This window comes from Anneissia japonica, unplaced genomic scaffold (assembly GCF_011630105.1).
Source record: "Anneissia japonica isolate Jap-2015-1 unplaced genomic scaffold, ASM1163010v1 scaffold1065_len1792383_cov172, whole genome shotgun sequence".
Taxonomy (NCBI): domain Eukaryota; kingdom Metazoa; phylum Echinodermata; class Crinoidea; order Comatulida; family Comatulidae; genus Anneissia; species Anneissia japonica.
Window position 1 is genome coordinate 210,355 of NW_022684135.1, and position 16,684 is coordinate 227,038.

Sequence of the window (16,684 nt, forward strand, 5' to 3'; positions counted from 1 at the left end):
GTCAGTGGCAGGTTGAACGGATTGTTATTAAAAACGATCTGTTGTGCGCGTGTCGTCGTGTTATGTTCTTCATAGAATCACGATGACCGCCGGGCGAAGTGAGTGGCTTGGCCTTATTCATGTAAAGTATATAACGACAGTGTATCAATACAGTAAAGTATGCTAAATGTTGGTGGTTAAAGATGCTTGTTCAAATCCTGTCACTATCAGAGTTCCGTAAAACTCTGTCAAGATTATGGAATTTTATTGGCCAAAAACATATGACATGCCTAAATATGGAATCACATCATGACCATATATAGTCACATCATGACTAAATATGGGCATACTTTTGTCAAAGAAAAAAAATTGATAGTCTGGACAGAGCTTAAGGTGGTAGCCACCGTATGTGCGCTGAACCGTGGAGATCTCTAGGTCCCCGGTTCAATTACCATTGCTGGCTCTCCTTGTGTTTCATCTGGAGGGCTGAAATACTTAAATACAAGTTACAATAGCGCACCATCTTTCGGATGAGACGTTTAAGCCGTTGGTCCCGTATGCATTTATGGCCCATGTGCATGATAAAGAACGAAGTACACTCTTCAGAAAAGAGTAGAGGATTGTCTCCCGGTGTACTGCCCAATCACCACCAGAATGACCCCACTGGAAATAAGTCTTCTTCTAGACTTTCGTGGGCTATCCTTGGTGTTTACACTGAATAAATCCAATCCAATAATTTATAGTGCGCGAATCGAAAGCGTTGGTTCATGCACACGTGCATTCACATTTCTATCTACCAAACCTTCTGTTAGACAAACTCTCTGTTCACGAGTTTTCGCTTTCTGAGCTCTGATTGCTGATGATGACATAATCAATGTTGAAATATTTAACCCGACACAATGGCGTGCATTTCGATACTTGGAGTATACTATCTTATTTCAGCTCTGATTGGTTGCGCATTTTTTTACTTCACAAAAACAGAAACAGAACTACTGATTTCGCTGAAGCGAAAAACTCTGATAGAAATGTGAATGCACATGCACCAATGCTTTTGATCTGCACGAATAAATTTGTGGAAAACAGGCTTTATACTATTGGAAGTGAAATAAATAAAAATAAATGCACAGTAGGCCTAATCTACAGTATTTTTAATCAGTACCAGTATCATTACCTTACTGTAGGTTGAACCCAAGAACCCAAGGTTACTGCAATGGCTCTAGCAATTGAGCCAACATTGTTGGTTAAGTAAACAGAGTATCATGTGGCTAGGAATTAGACCATGGGATAGCTAAATATAATAGTCGTTAACAACAGGCTCATTTACTGCGTATAATAGTTTGATAATATGATAACGTGAATTGTAAATGTATAAATTATACTGGATAGATGCCAGGTCTCAGATATCTAATTTGCTTTTTTTGTAGCCATTTTTAGATTAAAGCACAGAAACATTGAGATTATTATATTTCTACATTAATAATACACGTTTTTTTTATGTTTCCGTCTCTTGTGCCTTGAGAACTTTCTAAGTGGATATTTGCGCTATATAATAAGTTGTATTTATCCTTAATATTATAATTAATATTATTAAGTCAACTCCCAATGTTAGGCCAAAAAAAAATATTGTGTTGGCCACGCCCAACCGACCCAAATTTTAGGAAATTAAGGGTTGGCATTTTAGTTTTTTTTTTTTGACAAGGAATAATACTTTTTTATGAGCAAATACCTAGAATAGCCTTGGCGAGGTTAGGGGGCCAGGGTTAGCCTACTGTATTTTGCTAGATGGTATGGGATGCGAATCCAAAATTGTTGTATTATTTGTGTATTTCTACTTTTTGGGCGTAAACAAATATTTGGTTGTAAGTAAAAAAAAGTGTTTTCCCACCGACCTACCCATTTTTTGGATTTTCTCAAAACGTGGCCAACGCAAAAATATTTTTTTTGGCCTTATTTGCCTGTAATCAACACTGCATTATTTTTTCAAAAGTGCACCGTTGGTTTGATCTTTTTTAGGTTTGTGTCAAAAAGACAAATTCAACTTGTTTTTTTTTGTGCACACGATGAATTCTAGCCTAGTGTTTTTGCACCCGGCACTACGATGCACGCCTTCGGAAAGAAAAGAAAAGACATCCACCCAGTCATCATTTTGTTGACATGTGGTAATTGAAAAAATGACATTTGTATAAACACCTGAAGAAAGTCACTTCAAATTCAATATTATGTATAAAAATTTAAGGAATTCCTTAAATAAATGAACCCTAATAAACTAACGAAACTGAACATTTAATAGGAATATTTGAGACCTATCTAAAGCTGTTTCAAAGATACATTATGGAACAGAATTAGTTGTATGCTAGGCCTGATGATGACATAATTAATGTTGAAATATTGAATCCCAACACGATGGCGTGCATTTTAATACTTGGAGTATGCATTATACTTATACTTATCTGAGATTAATCGGTGGACCTTTTGGCTAAATAATAATATTTATTAAAATAATATACTGTATTTTAAGTAGAAAGATACAAGTACAGTAAACTATAATTATATAGAAATAATAGAATCACCCAACACTTAGTATTTGCTAGAAATGAAACAAATTGTGACTAATTGAAGAAGCAAATAAGTATCATTATTTATGATAGTGAAACATTGCTTTGGTCTCTAGGTAAAAAGCAAGCTAATTGTCAGATCTAACTACAGTACAGTAGGCCTATGTTCCTTGTGATATATTTCTAAAAATATACTAATATAAATCTCATCATAAATGCATTGATAAGCTGCAAAATGATCTTAAAATAATTCTGTACATTTAGTCCATTCAGTATCTGTTAAACTTTTCAGTACCTGTTAAACTTTACGTTATTGATTTATGCAGAATAAATATTATTATAGCTATTAATGATAAGCGTGGATACACTGTTACAAAGAAAATAGATTTTGAATTAATTTGCCTGATACACTGTAGTATTTATCAGTGGATTGTGGAATGTACCATTCAGTAATGTAGAAATTTCTTTTTAAAGAAATACTAATCTGTGGCGAAGACAAACCAAACCATTCCTCGCAAATTGTGTTTCCGAGGTAATGGCCAAAGCATGTTGGGATGTCAGAATTTTAAAAATCTATTTCATGGCTCTAAACTGAACTTTATAATAGTATCATGCTATTGTATGTTGTTATTTTCCCCATTTTCTACAATTTGGTGATAGTCTCTGCCAGCAAATATCTGAAATCCTAACTTTGAAGGCTGTTATTAAAAACAGCTGTATGTTTAAACTCCTGTAACTTCATAAATGAAATGTCGGATTTAAGTAATTCTTGTAATATTTTATAACTTTCATTTTACTTTTTAACCCTGTATTGATAACTAAAAATCATTTTTTTGCGAGGAGCGACTGGTTTGGATTCTCTTAGCCACATTTGTTGTATCAAGTTTGTCATTCAGTAGTTGCTATGGGAATACCTACAGTAATATATTGGCTACATTTGTTTTGTATTCTGTAAGTGCTGTAGAAACTACATTTACAAATGATGAAATAAAAACATAGCCATGATATACATTATTTATGGCTTTCGTGTTTTCATATGGCACTAAAGACCTCGACAAGAGTGCGTCATCAAAATTAAAACACCTTTTACAAAATTACAGCTATACTGTAGTCGGCCTAATTTTAAATTAAATTAGCTGTAATTGTGTTAAATCAGTTTGCAGCTTGTGTGTATAAGTATTTACTCTAAATTACATGCAACTCCAGAATTTAACAGATTGGATCATATTTGTTTTTCAAATCTTGAATTCGGGACTAGTTCAGAAGAGATGAACATGACGTAACGTCAGTTGACACTCTCTTTGTTATAACTCAATCTACGCCATAATAACATAACAGCTGAACATTCATTTCCCTCACTGACCTCTACTTGGTCCAAGGTGTACAAATGCTTGGCTGTTACGGCAGTTATCAGATATTTCATAATTATTAATGCCCATCTGATAATGCCAACACACCTTGTGGTGCTTACTGAAGGGAGTAGTCCCTGCAGTGCAGTCATTCACGACTAATCAGAGGCTATTGGAATGCGTCACAAGTTTCTTTCATATTCCACTTAACCCACAGAAACAGGAAGCCAACTTTTTTCAATGTAATTTACTCATTCTTAATTGTAAAGTACCAATTGTGACGCAAATGTCATCGCAATAGAATTATAGCTAAAAGGAATGTAGACTTGCTAAAAAATTATGACTTTGTACTATGTGTACCAGTCTGACTTAGTGTGGTTATTGTCTGTATAAGTATTGATTTTTCCACTGTAGAGTACAGTATAGTCTTACTCATTCATGAATTTTTCTATATCATTGAATGAATGATAATGAGAGATTTTTGACCAAGTGCTGCCCAAGTATACAGTACTTTTTTGGACTACTGTGTAGTTTTCACACAGTAGGTAAATTCAGTAGATTTAAAATTACAGTAAATAGCGTAGATACTATATGGCAGCATTGATCCATATAATAAAAATAATATTTAATAATAATAATATTTAATAATAATAATAATAGTAATAATAATATTAATAATAATAACAATAAATAATTAATAATTATTAATATTAATGGTTTACTTCTGGAGCACATAATGTAGAGACTGCTCTGCGTTTAACATTATTATCCCCGGTCAGTGGATCAATCACTTATGGAACACATACTCAGATTTCTTGGGAGAATTCCATAATGTTGCAGCTTTAATGAGCGCATTTTTGTGTTTGAACCTACTACCCAGGTAACCACTTGTTGTGCGACAGCCGTAGGTATAATGGTGCCTTACGTATGAACAAAAGCGTAATGCACAGTGATTGATTGAAACTCAGACTTGAAAAACAGAACTGCAACCGCTTCACCAAACCGCTCCTACATATAGACAACAATTAAGCATTACATCAGCAATTCTAATCAGTTGCTTGTAGCAGGTCATAACGTGACTAAGATAGTACATTGACAAATAGCATGTATGCACTTAGACAAAAGAGGGCATGAACTAAGATATAGTACATTGACAGTATACAGTACACTAGACAAAAGAGAACATTACGAAGTAACATTTGTATACAATGGTAAAATATGATATTATGTTGGACGTCGGCCACGTTAGATTTTTTCCTTTGTCTATTTATTCCATTTATATATTTCTTTTCATATTTTAATTTTGGATTGAAATTATTCCAATAAACTTCACCTTTACTTCATACTTGCATGTACAAATAATATAAATATTGATATATATATTTTTTTTAAATTTATTTATAGGGAGATTATGTGTGGTTGGAAGACCCACGTAAAGAAAATAAAAAGTCCAACGATGTTCCCATCGGTGCTCGCGTCAAGATTGCTGATTCCGGTCAGCTCCAGCTCCAGGATGATGAGGGCAAGGTAAGAGAATATTTACACATTAATAATCAGAACCCATGATAAAAGAACCTTACTCACTCTTATTGGATTGCCCTGTTGTAAAATATCACCCTCCACTGCTGAATGGGTAGCTACTGATTAATTAGTGTTCACTGCAGACTATCACATTCACCATTCACATCCTGATACCCATTTTTACCGTACTTGTATACTGTGTAAAGCACTGCAATGTCTTTATTTCATGGTACCATGCATGCGGGCATATCCAACCCATGAAGAAGGAGGGGCATGAATGTGTAAGCAGAGTAAGAGTCTGGGGTAGAGCCCCCTAGTGGGTGTGCAAGGGCCTTAAACCTCTAGCACCTTTGTTAATAATTTGGGCTTGATTGATTTTTTACTCTTTAGCATGGTAATTTTCTGAAAAGTTTTAGAACAAATGTATTTTTACCAAAAAATAGGGCCGTGCATCCCTTATTCCCCCCACCCCCACTCTAAATCTGCCACTGCCATGTGACACTCCCTTGTTACTGAGCAACTACGATAAGAGACCCATTTTTAAATCTCAATCGATGTGATTTTTTCACACTCCCTCAGATCCCATGTACGTACAATGTATATTACAAGTTAGTTTATTTTGTAACACAGGTTCCCTTTATCACTTTTGGCTTAGAATTGTCTTAGTTCTGTAGGCATGCATAAGAGTGTTTGGTTTCTTGGGACAATTGCTTGATGTTGTTTACCAAGCAATTTCATTTGAAATTTCATGCGTAGGTTGCTACCACACCTACTGCCAATTACACCAGTATTACTTATACGTTTATCGTTTGCTAAGTTTGAACACTCTTTGCAGTTAATTAAAGAATGTACAATTGACATCGGTAATACTGTACTCTATATTATCCATTGGTTCCGGCACTGGTAGTGGTACGTCAAGTCAATGTCTGCCAAATGTCTTGGAAATGACGGCTATTGTATCAGTACCAGTATTACTATACAAAAGCCAAACATGATTGCTATACACATTCTTTGTAAATTATTTGCTTTATGCGCATTTTTTATATATTTGGTACTCAATGCATTGAGATGTTGTTTGCAATTATTGTTTTCGTTAAATATTAAAATTATATTGGTAAACCAAAATATTTATTCAAAATATATCAAATACTATAATAGATATTGTTATGAATTGTTACACAATCAAAATTTCATAATTAAATAAATTATTTAAATTTTGTCTAGAAGAAATTTCTAAAAAAACACTTGAACATAAAATAATTATGACAACTCTGAATATATTTATATTCTTGAAAAATATTTTTTCATCATTAAATGCAATAATTTAGTGTATGTACTTAGTAACAAGGGGAACATATCCTATAAGTAAATGACAGTAAATTCTGCTAAGTTTGATTCAATGTAAAAACTCGGAAAATGTTCATCATAGGCCAACAGTAAATTCTGATGAGTTTAGTGATCATAAAACAACCATCGTAATATGATCATCAGTTTATTAAAATGTAAAATATACTTTTGTAAAACTCTTTTCAGGATCATTGGATGTCGTCTGAGGTTGCACAGAAGCTTCGGACAATGCACATTACATCCGTAGAAGGCGTCGAGGACATGATACGCTTGGGTGACCTCCACGAAGCCGGTATCTTGCGTAATCTGTTAATCAGATATCAAAATAACTTGATATATGTAAGTATAAGTTCAGAGGAGTCTTAAATGTGAGGTTCAATTGTGAGATTAAATGTGAGACCATAAGCTAATGTGAGAATTAATATGAGGCTTTGCCATTCCAAAACTACAGTAGCATCAGTGTCCAAAAAATGAAAATTGACTTTTTATTTTTTTATTCTCCATATTGTAAGATTTAAAATGATGGGTCATATACTGGAATTGACTTACTGTACTATTGCCAAAATTATTAGTAAAAGTATTATGGCTTCTGTATTATAAAGTATACAATACTTCCATATTCTTATAATAATTACGCAGTTTAACAATTAGTAACAGTATGCTGGTTTAGAAAGGCAAGCCTCATATGAGAAGAATGGATGCATGACTATTAAGACAGAATTGACATGAAAAAATAATTATATGAAAATGTCATGAATTATAATCAAATTTATGAGAAGTAAACATCAGTGGACTATCTGGGAACCTTGAAATGGTGGGATGATCAGAGGACGCGAAGGTGAAATGCGAGGGCATGTAATTGGGTGGTACCATGGCCTAAGCATGTGCCACGGTCATGTCAACAGGCTGTGCTGGTACAAAGAGTTTGGTTCGTGGGGAGCGCAAAAACTAGATAGCAAATCTCAATATCTGTTTTTACGAGTACGTAAACAGGAATGAGAAATTTTCTCGTTGAATCGATCTTGGAACGAAATAGCAAAAGCTTGCTAATATATCATCAGTGCATACTGTTTAATGACTGATTTTCTTTGAACAAAAGCAGGTGTTTTTCTGTTCTATTCTGAATGTTGCATTTCATCCGTTTACCCTCCTACATCTACTCAGTACCTTGATTGGGTTTACCTTGAGTTTTTCTTAAAGCCAAACATCTATCTTGTGTGTGGGGTTAGAGTTGACATTTTTATTTGAAAAAATACCAATGTTACTTCAGCATTTCTTGAAGCAAGGAGTGTAGGTGTGTTAATGGCACTTTCAGGAACTTTATCGCAGCTGTCCAAAGCTCGCTGACTATACAATGTTTCCTAATTCAGTGATAATGGTGTGAGCAAGATCACCTTGTAAAAATTTGGTGTTTTAATAAACAGATAAAATTATTCACACGAACACACACACAATACACCTGCTTCAGGTAAACCCTGGGCATAGACTAGGGACCACCTCATGGACATCGCTGCTTCTGCCAGATTAAGGGATCATCTTTATCTGACGTGATGATCTATTCTTATTGATCTAATCATAGGTTATATACTGGTAGAGAATTAAATAACAATCAACTAATGTATCAATCTTTTGTAGCTTATGTTTTTTATGCCAAGAGCTCTAGGCGCTTTATGCTATATTCCGAGAGATTCGGCACAAGTTCTCTACAGTAGAATATAAAATTTTCAAGCCTAAAGGGACTGTTCCATATTTTCAGCAGGGAGTTGTTATAGTGACTCCCTGGTTTCAGCTATAGTGTGGAATGGGTTGGCAGAAATTCATGATTTGGGTTTTCAATGTTATGATGGAGGTTGGTGGTTTGTACCATGAATTTTGCTTAGTTATACTCAAAGACCTTATAAACACAAGATAGAATTCTCCGCGATTTATGCGTGCAAATTCTGTAATATTATTATATTATTATTATTATCTGACCATAGCGTACGCCGTGCAACTTTATGTTTACGCGTAACAATTAGAAGCATCTGATTTACAATGCGCCCTCTCTTTTGAACATAAAGAACAAATTAACGTACATGGTAATTTGGTAACTATCTCAGATCCATGGCAGCGACTAGGATGCCCTCTCCCAAAACTGATTACTTTTCTGTGCCAAATCGACGCTTCTATTTGTTACACGTAAATCGTTGAGAATGCTATCTTGTGTTTATAAGATCTTTGGTTATTCTTTACCAATGGTTGTTGCTCTCCACCTGGCAGTAAAATCGAAGGAGGTATAAAAGATCATCCTTGGTATAACTGGGTAGTGTGCTATGATTACTAGCTGCAAGACATGTATGTGTTTGATCCTATGATGACCATGGCAATAATGTGAAGTACATAATATACAGTACATACTACTGAGATCCTACACAAATAAAATTAACATAAATTTTATGGTTACCCCATTATTTGCAAAATGACTTTCACTATTTTATTATATTTCAATAGACACGGATCATAGTCCATTCGACAATATGTTATCTCAGTTGCCATGGTAATATTCATAACAATGTACAGTACTTCATTCCACTCTGCTATAGTTATTAAGGAGAATAATCAAATAAAATTCTGAGAAACTGAAATTAATGCAGCATATGTACAGTGCATGCTTTTTTTGCTTAAACAGTTCTTAGGCCATCTATAAGTTAATTACCACCACAAAGGAGGCTATGCATTCACCACTGTCTGCCTGTCTGTTGGCAAGATATCTCAAAATCTAGGAACGCATCATAGAATTTAGTGGAATGGTACATGATGATCTAAGAAAGAAGTTGGTTTAATTTTTGGGAAGAAAAGATCAAAGAACATAGTAAAATGTCACTGAAATTGTTTTTTTTACCCTTGAAAATAATGGAATCACCCATAACTGCGTATTGTTCGGTATTCAGGCACAGGGCGGAGGTATGCACTCTATTAAGTGGCTGCTCTAGTTGGTGATGTTATTGTAGAACCTAGCTATTTTGTGTTTTGTAGTGTTTTATGTAGCCAATGCAGCTGATACAGTAGCCCTAACCAATACCATCATCATTGTATGTGGGTGTAATCTTTTATTTAGATCAAAGATTTCTTATTTTACCAGTGTGTTTTATTTATTTTTATTTCAAGAATTTTCTACTAAGGGAAGCTGATATTCAGGTGCCCTCTTTAGCAGTGGCGGCGCCAGCGGGGTGGCTGCAGGGGCTAAAGTCCCCCGACTGCACATGTCAAGTCCCCCCCCCCCCATCGGATAGAGCTTGTCAGGCATTCAGACTAAAAAAAATATATAAATATTCTCACGCCAAGCCGACACATGTTTGTCACAGTCTGACAGTATCATTTCTGGCTATGCAGAGGTTCCTATTCTTAAAAAAATTCTCATTTTGGGAGGGGGAACACCCTCTCAAACCCTTCCCTCAGATCAGGCCTACAAGCTCAAGTCCCCCTGTTGGACATCTCAGCCCTCCCAGAAAATATACCCTATAGCCGCCACTGCTCTTTAGTAAAAAATAAAATCATACATTCATTCAAAATATGAGTAGAGTATACTGTATATAAACTATGAAAAGCCTAATATATATCTTGAATAAATATAGAAAAGACAAGAATAAAAAGTGGGGATAATAATTCCAATATTAATTGTAGGTTAATAATGACAGAAATCTTGAATTATATTGAACAACATCTAAATTAAGATACTGTACTATATAGGAGCTTTTAGTAAAATATAATGTATACAGCTATTTATAGGCACTGTAGCTTCTTTCATTGAAAAACATAATTTATTAGCATACAGGCTGGCAGCTGTTTGCTTTGTTCGCACCTTCCGTCAGTCGGTAAGCCTTGGAGTATTTATAGTCTTTATCTGGACAATACCTGACAGTCTGGATAGATGATACTAATTAAGAAATTGTCAATCTTAAAGGAGAAATTTATAAGAATTATGCAAATATAAACTGAACAGAAACTCATGATTCAGAAGAATATTTGTAATATATATTATTCTAATTGTATTTTATTTGTGTTGAAAAAACATTAGTATTAAAATTAATAAATGTATGCCTGAAAGCCTATTGGTTTTACACAATGTATTGTAACTATGAATTTCAATACCCTTTGCACATTGTGACTATTTTGCTAATTGTTACCACTGTAGAACAGGTTGTGTGCCGTGTGAAAGCAGGTCTATGTAAATACACTCAGTCTGAAAGGAAAACAAGCCTTGTCGAGGCATGTGAAGACTGTTTTTGTACTGCTACTAGGCAGTGGAGAACAAATTATAATGTCGTGCGCTAGGTCTACTTTATATCTAGGCCTACTGGTATTCTTTCAAGATTTAACATGACCCTCATTGTGTGTGTGTGTGAAACGAGAACTATTTGTTAAAGGTTTAAATATTCTGTTAGTGTGAAAAACAGTAAATGTTTAATGAAAGCTAGGAAAATTATTGATAATTCTTTATTTTCTCATATGAATAGACATTCACCGGATCAATTCTAGTTGCTGTGAACCCCTACCAGATCCTTCCTATCTACACAGGCCAACAAATCACAGAGTACAAGGACAAGAAGATCGGCGAGAAACCACCGCACATCTTCGCCATTGCCGATAATGCTTACTGTCGTATGTTGCGAGAGTTGCATAACCAGTGTGTTATCATCAGGTGTGTACACACGATTACATTCTCTTACACTAGGTTGACTCAGGGAATTTTAAGTTGAAATATGTTTATATAGTGCATGTTAGCGTAATCTCTTGTGTACTATTTTTATATCCTGGGTTGGATGCAGGAAAGTTCTTGGCTCAACGGAAAGTTTTTCATACCAGCTAGCTAAAAGACCTTTCAGCTAAACTTTTGCCCTTGGATGATTTTGCTTATTCATGACCTTGTTTTGATTGGTCAGTTGTTTAGACATTCTGCAAAGGTTCATTCAGTACTGAAGCAATTTCTTTCCATATTATTTGCATCATACCACCACGGTACCGAATTTGTATTTCTGATTGGAGAGGAATAAATGAAGATTAAAAGTTTCGCCCAAGTACACAAAAAAAGGGACAAGACTCAAAATTGCACTACAGTATCATTAAATAATGTTTAATTCATGTGCTATACGTACCACCTCTCTGCTAGCATGTGGTAAAATAATTTCAAGCTAACTTCCATTTGTACCTACTCACGCCTTTCAGTGTGGTCGGTCTATGCACTATCCAACATGTTCGCAAGATATATGCAAAATACCTTACGCATTTTGCGCTACAATAGATTAGCCTCTTAACAGCCAAGTCCATGACGTACTCTTTGCTCACTAAGTTGCCAAATTCAAGGGAATATAAATTCATAAATGGGAATGTATTTGACCCCTTTATTTAGGATTATGTATTTTATTGATGTATGCTTATTTTATTTTGTGTACCTTATTGAACCTGCATACTTGAATGTGATTTTAATTGATATGTTGTCAATTTATTTTGTTTATTTATGTGATATTTTTTTCTTTATTTGGTAGTGGTGAGAGCGGAGCTGGTAAAACAGAGAGCACCAAACTCATCCTACAATTTCTTGCAGCTGTTAGTGGACAGCACTCATGGATTGAGCAACAGATCCTTGAGTCAAACCCCATCCTAGAAGGTGAGTATTTAAATACAGTGTATAAACCTTTTTTATACCTTGTTTCGCGAAACTTATTTTTTTATAGATTGTCAGAGGAAGGCGGAAAAAAAAAATTAGTTTTTTTTTTATTTAGCAAATGGTTTTGCCAAAAACATCCAGATGGAGGAGAAAATAAAAATACAATTTTACTGGTGAACATAAACAGTGCAGTAATGGGACGGAAATATGCTTTAAATTTATACAATTAGGAAGAAAAATACATTATCTTATTTTTGAAGATTTCAAGGCAGCGGCAAGCGTAATAAAAATAAAGAAAAAGTGTTTTTGTTTTCTAAAATTTTGTGGCGGCGGGTGTGCTAACTGGCCAAAAATGAAATTTTTATTTTTATTTGAAATCATCATTAATGGGTGGTGGCAGGTTCGCTGAACAAGGTATACAGACAATCTTGTAATAGACATGTTTGTGTGAGCCTGTAATAACAAATTATGCTATACTGTATATTGAAACATAACCCCATGCTGTTTTTCCTCCATGTTATTATATGTTAACAATACATGGCATTGTCAACTCAGGACCAATTGTAATGATAATTCACACTAATCAAAATACATGAATATAGCATATTCAATTTACTTAATGCATAAAGACCATGTATTCTGCACTGCAACTCCCTAACTATTAAAAAATAACTCAATCCAAAATCTAGGATAATAATGTTAGGCCCTAATGGTAACATCGATGATAATAATAACCTGTATATAGTTAACACCTTCATAATGATATAATTTGATATAAACATTTGTTGATATTATTTTTTCTCACATACCCATCTACTACTAATTAGCATTTGGAAATGCCAAGACCATCAGAAATGACAATTCAAGTCGATTCGGAAAGTATATCGACATACACTTCAACCAGCAAGGTGCCATAGAGGGCGCTCAAATTGAGCAGTACCTTTTAGAAAAGTCGCGAATCATTGGGCAACTTGATGAGGAGCGCAATTACCACATATTCTACTGTATGCTCGCTGGTATGACCTCACAAGAGAAATCACAGCTTGGCCTAACAAAGGCGGAAGATTACTATTACCTTACGCAGGTAGGAGTTTGTTATCTTAGCATCATCTGTCACATTTTTGTATTTACACATTTGATAAGAGCAGCTCTAAATCCACGGACACTTTTCTCAAACCTAATCTTTTGATTTGCGTGATGACGTGATTCACTCATGCATGACCGTACTACTTTCTCTGCACAATGTAGATTTGGCCAAATTGTTCCATAGAATGCTTGCGATAACATAATTTAATGTTTTCGTATGTGCAGAGAACTTCTTATTGACGCCATTACTTTGTACCTTCGTTGTGCATTCAAAAGCTCCCTAATGGGTGGGTGGTATAGGGAAGGTGTATGTGTATTGGGGAGGGGGGAGGAATATTAAAATGAAACTACTGCTACCAAAATGAAATGTGAAATGTGGAAGCCCAATTCTAACCAAAGATCACTTGTGCTTTGATTATATGTTTTTAGGGGGCTGTGAATTTTTAATTTATTTTTAATTCTATTTCTAAATTAACCTATGACCTTGTTATAATACTATATATGATTTAAGTTTGGTCCATGCTTAGACCTGAAATTAATTGTTGATAATCATTTGTAGGGTAATTGTCTGACTTGCGAGGGACGTGATGACATCAAGGATTTCGCAGACATTCGGTCTGCTATGAAAGTTCTTAACTTCAGTGATGGTGACATTTGGGAGCTGTTGAAACTTCTAGCAGCCATTCTGGAATTTGGAAATATTGAATACGATGCCATTGAAACATCCAACTTAGATGCCGTTGGATTCAGAAGTCACAAACAAACTGATGCAGTTTCACAGATTCTTCAGGTTAGTGCTTATTGGTGGTTTACCTGCAATCCTGATAGAAAAACTAGAGTCATGAATGTAAAGAATTAACATAATAACAATCATTAAACCGGCACACTTTCATCTCTCCACGACAGGGGCCGAGTGGACCAGTATACAGGGGTAGCCCTCTTCTTTTCTTGAAAGATGACATAATTAATGTCGAAATATAGAATCCCAACATGATGGCGTATATTTCAATTAATCACTGGACCTTTCAGTTTTTGGTTGGTAATAAATTTAGGGATTTTTGTAGTAAAATGTTGGTAAATCTGCAAAAAACTGATTTTTTTTTTTACCTTTTTTTATTCCGGATGGCATGCACAATTCAAAGGCACTGGTTTTCATTGTGGTCCAGCTAAAATCTACGTGATACATTTAAAATGAAAAATATATGGTAAATTGAATAAAAAGGAATTAGAATGGTTTGATGCATTTAAATGAGCTTATTCAAGTTTTACTTGAATTTTGAAGGTTTTTCTGATATTTTTTATAATTGACTCTGGACTGAATGTATTAACATCAATTGACCTTGGAATAATTTCTATACAGGTGAATCTTGAAGCTTTGGAGAATGCTTTATCAACAAAGAAAACCATCGCTGCGGGCGAAGTCGTTGTATCACCGGTTAACAAAGCCAAAGCCATTGACATGCGAGATGCCTTCGTCAAGGCCATATATGGCCGCATGTTTATCTGGGTCGTTGATAAAGTAAATGATGCAACATTTCGGGCCAAATCTAATGTAAAGGATGTTAGGGTCAGCATTGGTGTTCTGGATATTTTTGGATTCGAGAATTTTGGTAAAAACAGGTAAGGAGAATGAGGAGCTTATGTTTTTTTTTATAGCACTTAACTAATAGGCCCTAATTTTGAATTTTTTTTAAATTTTTAGATTTTTTTTCTGTTTGAATTTTAATATTTGTGACCGGCTCTGGCAAAACCCTCCGTTTATTGCAATTTTAAATTTTCCACAAGCACCAAAAACTTTCGAGATATCAAATTTTGAAAATTTTCATGTTTTTTGTTTTTAGATTTAAAAAATTTTGAAGAACATTTCTATAAAATATCAATTACTAAATCTAACTGAAATGTGTATTAAAATTAATTTAAAAATACAAATCTTAATGATAAACTATTGATTTTGGAATCTTTGGAAGCTGTTTTCTCAAAACCTACATGGCTGATATCCAATGAAATAAATATTCATAACTTTGGTAATACTCAACCAATTTCCATCAACCAAACACTGTTTTAAAGAAGACTTCATGCAGAATTTAAAAACACCAAAAACTCAATTTTGAATTTTTCCTACAAACAGAGGGTTTTGCCAGAGCCAGTCACATTTTAGTATTCTGTTTTTGCCAACTGAAGATGATTTTCAAATTTTTTATGAAAGACTGATGAAGCTTATTCTTTTTTGTAATCATAATGGACAACACATAACAGCGATCAGAATTGAAAATAATAGAATATGTGTTCTATGCAGTTATCATCAATCAATACTAAGTGCATTGTGAGCCTTTTCCTTTGTAGAGAACTTCTTAACTGTTATGTTTTTATAACATTTAAGTAATCTTGCTTCATTGAAGTCCTTTTTATTTTATTTGTATAAGGCAAAATAAATGATGTACTATATGATATGTACATGTTTAATATTCTTTTGTGTGAATTTATATTTGCAGTTTTGAACAGATGTGTATCAACTATGCAAATGAAAATCTCCAACAGTTTTTTGTTCAACATATCTTCAAGCTTGAACAGGTGAGCTATCTGCGATGATAATTGTACTTTTTTGTTTTTTGTTAAAAGTTAATAGTAGTTAATAATCACAAGCATTATTAATCACAATAGAAACCAAAAATAAAGACAACAAAGTTTATTATGCTCTCTCAATACTATCAGTTGTTTTGGTCAAGTATATTTGATTTTGCCAATATATAGGCCTGATAATGTCATCAACCCCAAATGGGCTAATCACAATTTATTTTACATACATAAACATGATACTGTGAACAGGGTATAAAAAATTATTTTATAATAACATGATAAAATTAAGTAAATAATATCAACTACGAATTGTTTATTGTTATTATTTTTATAGTGAATTATAGTTATTTTACTTCTTCCATTACTGTTGTTATTATTTATTGTATTTTTTTCTTATTTAATTCAGGAAGAGTATGAAAGAGAAGGTATCCAGTGGCAACACATCCAATTTGTGGACAACCAAGAAACACTGGACATGATCGCAGTCAAACCACTCAACATTCTTGCTCTGGTGGATGAAGAGAGTCGCTTCCCAAGGGTAAGGTTACTTCTTTCTAATAATGGTAATTCTTTCACATATTTTCTGCAGACTGGAATATAACATGGTTATAAACCACCCTTCT

General features: G+C 34.1%; 1 protein-coding gene across 5 annotated transcripts in view; it reads left to right on the forward strand.

The window, feature by feature from the left end:
- Positions 1–16,684, forward strand: part of LOC117103761 (myosin-VIIa-like) — a 46,302-nt gene that overhangs the window by 5,552 nt on the left and 24,066 nt on the right. For all 5 annotated transcript variants that reach the window (XM_033244396.1, XM_033244385.1, XM_033244379.1 and 2 more), the window contains exons 3-11: positions 5,288–5,410; positions 6,938–7,090; positions 11,248–11,432; positions 12,277–12,398; positions 13,226–13,482; positions 14,044–14,274; positions 14,845–15,104; positions 15,977–16,055; positions 16,468–16,599. In XM_033244396.1, the coding sequence (XP_033100287.1) occupies positions 5,288–5,410; positions 6,938–7,090; positions 11,248–11,432; positions 12,277–12,398; positions 13,226–13,482; positions 14,044–14,274; positions 14,845–15,104; positions 15,977–16,055; positions 16,468–16,599 (1,542 nt within the window). The remainder of the gene's footprint in view (positions 1–5,287; positions 5,411–6,937; positions 7,091–11,247; positions 11,433–12,276; positions 12,399–13,225; positions 13,483–14,043; positions 14,275–14,844; positions 15,105–15,976; positions 16,056–16,467; positions 16,600–16,684) is intronic.